The sequence below is a fragment of the Palaemon carinicauda genome, chromosome 23, assembly GCF_036898095.1.
Source record: "Palaemon carinicauda isolate YSFRI2023 chromosome 23, ASM3689809v2, whole genome shotgun sequence".
NCBI classification, from domain to species: domain Eukaryota; kingdom Metazoa; phylum Arthropoda; class Malacostraca; order Decapoda; family Palaemonidae; genus Palaemon; species Palaemon carinicauda.
In genome coordinates, this window is record NC_090747.1 from 108,134,043 (window position 1) to 108,139,042 (window position 5,000).

The window sequence follows — 5,000 nt, forward strand, 5'->3', positions numbered from 1 at the left end:
TTGTTTGTGATTCGCATAACTTCAGAGCTATTTGACTGAATCTCATGAAATTAGTTGGGATGATTGTCCATGATCCAAGGACATTTTGACTGGATTTTGGGAGTGATTAGGTGAAAGGTTAAGGTCACGAAAAGGTCAGAGATGTGTTTTTGCTATATCGTGGTCAGTTTTTATCCGATTTGCTTGAAACTAGAGCCAAAACGTATATAATCCAATTGCCTATCTTGTGATATACAACATGATATATGCGAAGGTATGCGCTGTACCGTATACTCGTTCTAGTTAAATATAAGTATTTGGGAGTGATTGGGTGAAAGGTCAAGGTCGCTAAAAGGTCAGAAACGTTTTTTTACTATATCGTGGTCAATTTTCATCCGATTTGCATGTAACTAGTGCCAAAATTTGCATAATGCAATTGCCTATCTTGTGATATGCAACATAATATAGGCGAAGGTACGTGCTCTACCGAATGCCCGTTCTAGTTAAATATGTATAAGTAACGGGACTCATATGGCAAGTTTTTCGACTCTGACAGATGTAACGAATGACTTGGTGCAACATCATTTGTCCCCCTTTTGTCCTCAGTATCACGAGAGTAAAGTGTGCCTCATCAACCTCATTAGAGGACATAATGAGACTCGCTCGTTACTTGATCAACTTCCCTTAATTAGGTGACGCCCTGGAAAAAGAAGAAAAATAAAGGAAAAAATGCAAAAAGCAAAAGTTGATGAAGAAAAAACATTCTCCTTTCCGATAACTTCGATTTTCCCGCCATCGACTGCCATTAGAGATAACAGATACTTCTTCTTCTTCTTCCTCCTCCACCGCTTCTCCTCCTCCTCCTCCTCTTCTTCTTCTTCTTCTTCTGCTCTGAAGGCCTTACTTGTTTTCGATGCTTTACGACTAGATGCTTTTGTTTTAGCATTTATTCTTTCATACTTTATCCTGTCAAAGTTGTGTTTGAATACATGTGTCCATTATGTATTTAAAGAAGTAATTTGTATGTTACATATCATATATTCTCAAGTCAATTGAGAGTATGCATGGATAAGATAGTCCAATAAGAATGGATGAATTAGTCCAATATATAATTAACAATAGGATTTCCAACAGAAAATAAATAACTTTTTGTAAGTATCGTTTTCTGTTGTCAACATCATATGTGAAAGAATGAATTCTATCAACCAGAGATGGCCTCTAGTGCAAAATTGGAGCCTTAACTTTGGTACATATAGTTCTATTTATTAACAAATAATTTTTTTATTTTGCCAAAAGTGAATTGTGACTCAAAATTAAGGAGCATGTTGTAACTATGTACAATTCTATTTACTGTAGTTTTGTATTGAGATTTTAACGTATATATTACAAAGAGATTGCAAGTTTAAATGTGACAAGCTGGTATTTTTCTCAATATCAGTTTCCATTTATTTCCTTCACTATCTTATCTTTCATCGTTCGTTTTCTTGTTCCCTCGAGCCTGGGCGTTTTAAGGACATTAGATGCCCAATCTTGTTGGGGTTTCCATTTAGAAAAAAATAAAAATAATTTTTTGTTTTAAATTTATTGTAGACATAATGTGAAGCACTTGAACATTTCATGTGCAGTGAACAAGGCAGTGCCAATTCAAAAACATTCGATGCTTTGATAATTGTATTGTGTAAAAAACTATATTTTTCTGGGATATAAAGGGTTTATATGAATGCAGAAAGAGACGTGGATAACGGCCAGCTTTAATTGCTTTGCAAATATTAGTAGAACTTTATTTAATTTATGACTTTATACATTTAACATTCCTAACATTCCATGTCTGTATTCTTTACTCTCTGTGTTGCTTTCAGTTGCGTTAATAATGACATCATGTATATAATATTGATAAATGTTTTAATTAAAAGTGATGAACTAAAAGTTACCACATAATCTGCCAAATTAATATGAATATGTTAATATCATTGGTTGCTGTTCTTGAGTAACAAAGGCCTAACCAATAGAGTATGGAAATTTGTAAGAACAATAGGACGAGCATGAATTCACAATTTAATTTAGTTTCAACAAAGAGATTGTGATAGCAATGATTAACTGATTGATTTACCTTTTCGAAAGGGAAAGAATGCATTTGTCCGTTAATGAATGATTTAGGAAACGCAAAGGAAAATCTTTCAGGGGAAATGGAATATATAGCATCCTGCTTTCGATAGAAAGGAAACTCCTTGTCACTAAGTGATCCCATATGAAGTCTATAGACTAATAAGGTTTATATCTGTTACATATCTTTTTAAAGGTCTTATCTATTTTATGAATCTGCCTTGTTTTTCATTATGTTTTGATACTGAATTCTTCACTTCTTTTTTTTTTCCGCAATAGATTGTTTACCCTGTTGGGGTCTTATAGATTGTACCATTCTGCGTTCTCAAATAAGGTTGCAGCATGGGTAATAATACTTATAATGGTAAAAAATATCATCTGTGATATTTTTTCCATGAAGTTGGTTAGGTTATGGATTAGAAGTTTTGTGTGTTAACTGAATTACAAAAGAAGATGTGCGTAGATTTTCAAGAAAACTTTACAAAAGTTGGGACTTGTGACTGAAAAGGCAAGTAGATTTTGAAATATATGTGAATGCAATTTGTAGAGAGAATGAGACTCCGTTCAGTATTTTGCTCAATTTTGGAAGAAGGATCGAAGTTTCTGGACAATAGATTTGTTTTATTGAAAAGAAAATACTACATTTTACTCAAGTATTATCGACCGAGATGGATAACCTGGAAATTTTCATAGGAATTACTTGACAAAGTTTGTCAGAGTTATAAAAAGGGTGATACTATCTTGCTAGCTATTTTTTTATATATATATTTAGACGTCATTTTTAAATAACCATGAAGTATGGTCGCAAATGCTCGGGAGCATTTGAATGATAATTAGATTAACTTGAAAGTTGTTTCTCAAAGATTTACTTCATAGTCACGGTTATAGCTGCAAATTATGTAGCAATTATGATTAGAGAGGCAATTAATTAGAAGCTTAGAAAAAAGAGTATTTGTTAAATCCACAAGAGAACCAATAGACATTAGTGGAACAGCGGGTAGTTATATTATTATTATTATTATTATTATTATTATTATTATTATTATTATTATTATTAATAATAATAATAATAATAATAATATTATTATTATCATTATTATTATTATTATTATTATTATTATTATTATTATTATTATTATTATTATTACTACTAGCTAAGCTTCAGCCTTAGTTGGAAAAGCAAAATGCTACAAATCCAAGGGGTCCAATAGGGAAAATAGCCCGGTGACGAAAGGAAAGCATGTATTCTCATCACGACACAGCACTGCTTATATCTGGCTTACTCAGGTCTCATGGAAGTTTGTTTTCTGGATATTTAGTTTGAAGATATAACAGCTTAAGCTTACGCGGACCCTTCTATTTTACCCCGACTCGGGACCGCCATGGGTACGAAAACTCGTGGCTTGAACTTCAGCCATTTTTAAAGAGAAGTGAAATTATTATTATTATTATTATTATTATTATTATTATTATTATTATTATTATTATTATTATTATTATTTTGTTTTATTTTTTTAGAGGTCCCCTATTTGTTTTGTTTCATTTGTTGATGTCGGCTACCCCCCAATATTGGGGGAAGTGCCTTGGTATATGGATGTATATGTATGTATGTATGTATGTATGTATGTATGTATGTATTATTATTATTATTATTATTATTATTATTATTATTGTTGTTGTTGTGGTTGTTGTTGTTGTTGTTGTTGTTACAAGCTAGGCTATAACCCTAGTTGGAAAAGCAAAATCCTATAAGCTGAAGGGCTCAAACAAGGAAAAATAGCCCAATGAGGTAAGGAAGCAAGGAAATAAATAAACTACAAGAGAAGAATAAGCAACCAAAATAACATATTTCAAGAACAGTAACAACATTAAACTAAACGAAACGAAATTAAAGAATGAAAAGAAAGAAAATATAAAACTAAATAGCGAATGCTGACATAATGTAAAAATATTTTCTTTTTTTCAACATCATTAATAGGCCTTAAATATTTACTGGGTATTTTGAATATACTGATGGACTTCAAACAATTACCCAGCATTTTTATAAGTACTAATTAACTACAAACAATTGCTGGGTATTTTTAACTGTAGGCCTATTAATAAAGTTCAAACAATTAGTGAGAATTTTTAACTTTGGTAACAAATGTTAAACAAAATCTAGGTATTTCTTAATGTTAATAAAGTAAATAATTACAGGGTGTTTTTAACAGCACTAATTAACTTTAAACAAATAATGTCGTTAAGAAGAGAAACTACATGATGGCACTAAAATCTTTATTATTATTATTATTATTATTATTATTATTATTATTATTATTATTATTATTATTACACTGAATCTACAACCATAGCTATTAAAAGCAGGATGCCATAAGCCCAATTGCTCCAACAAAGAAAAATTGCCCTATGAGGAAGGAAAATAAGGAAATAAATAAACTATAAGAGAAGTAATGAACAATCAAAACAAATATTTTAAAAACAGTAACAACATTGAATTAGATATTTCATATATAAACTATAAAAGAAACTTAAAAAAAATAACAGTAGGAAGAAAAATAAGATAGAGTAAGAGAGAATAGTAAAAATGAATCTCAAACGTTTGAAAAAACATAATAAAAATAAAAATTTAAATCAATTATCCCACGAACAATCAAAACCACAGATCAACCAATCAGAGGCAAGGAAATCAAGCGAAACAGAGAAACGAATAAGAAAAAAGGGAGAGAATTGTGACTGAATCATCTCAAAGAGAAAGAAATCGATAGACGAAGCCACAAAATGCAAAAGGTTCATGAAAGAGGACACGCGGTCAGCGATGTGCAATTGAAAGAGCAACATCGCCTTTATTACTGTGACGTTTTGGGACTGACCGTCACTCATGATAATGATGATGATGTTGTGATGGGGAGAGTATTGCT

General features: G+C 31.1%; 2 protein-coding genes across 2 annotated transcripts in view; one reads left to right on the forward strand and one right to left on the reverse strand.

The window, feature by feature from the left end:
* LOC137617357 (uncharacterized) overlaps positions 1-5,000 on the forward strand; it is a 231,839-nt gene that overhangs the window by 78,221 nt on the left and 148,618 nt on the right.
* The window catches only part of LOC137617727 (involucrin-like), a 30,564-nt gene continuing 26,227 nt past the window's right edge, over positions 664-5,000 (reverse strand). The window contains exons 2-3 of the mRNA XM_068347724.1: positions 802-945; positions 664-679 (exon numbers count right to left, since the gene is read on the reverse strand). Coding sequence (XP_068203825.1) covers positions 664-679; positions 802-945 — 160 coding nt within the window. The remainder of the gene's footprint in view (positions 680-801; positions 946-5,000) is intronic.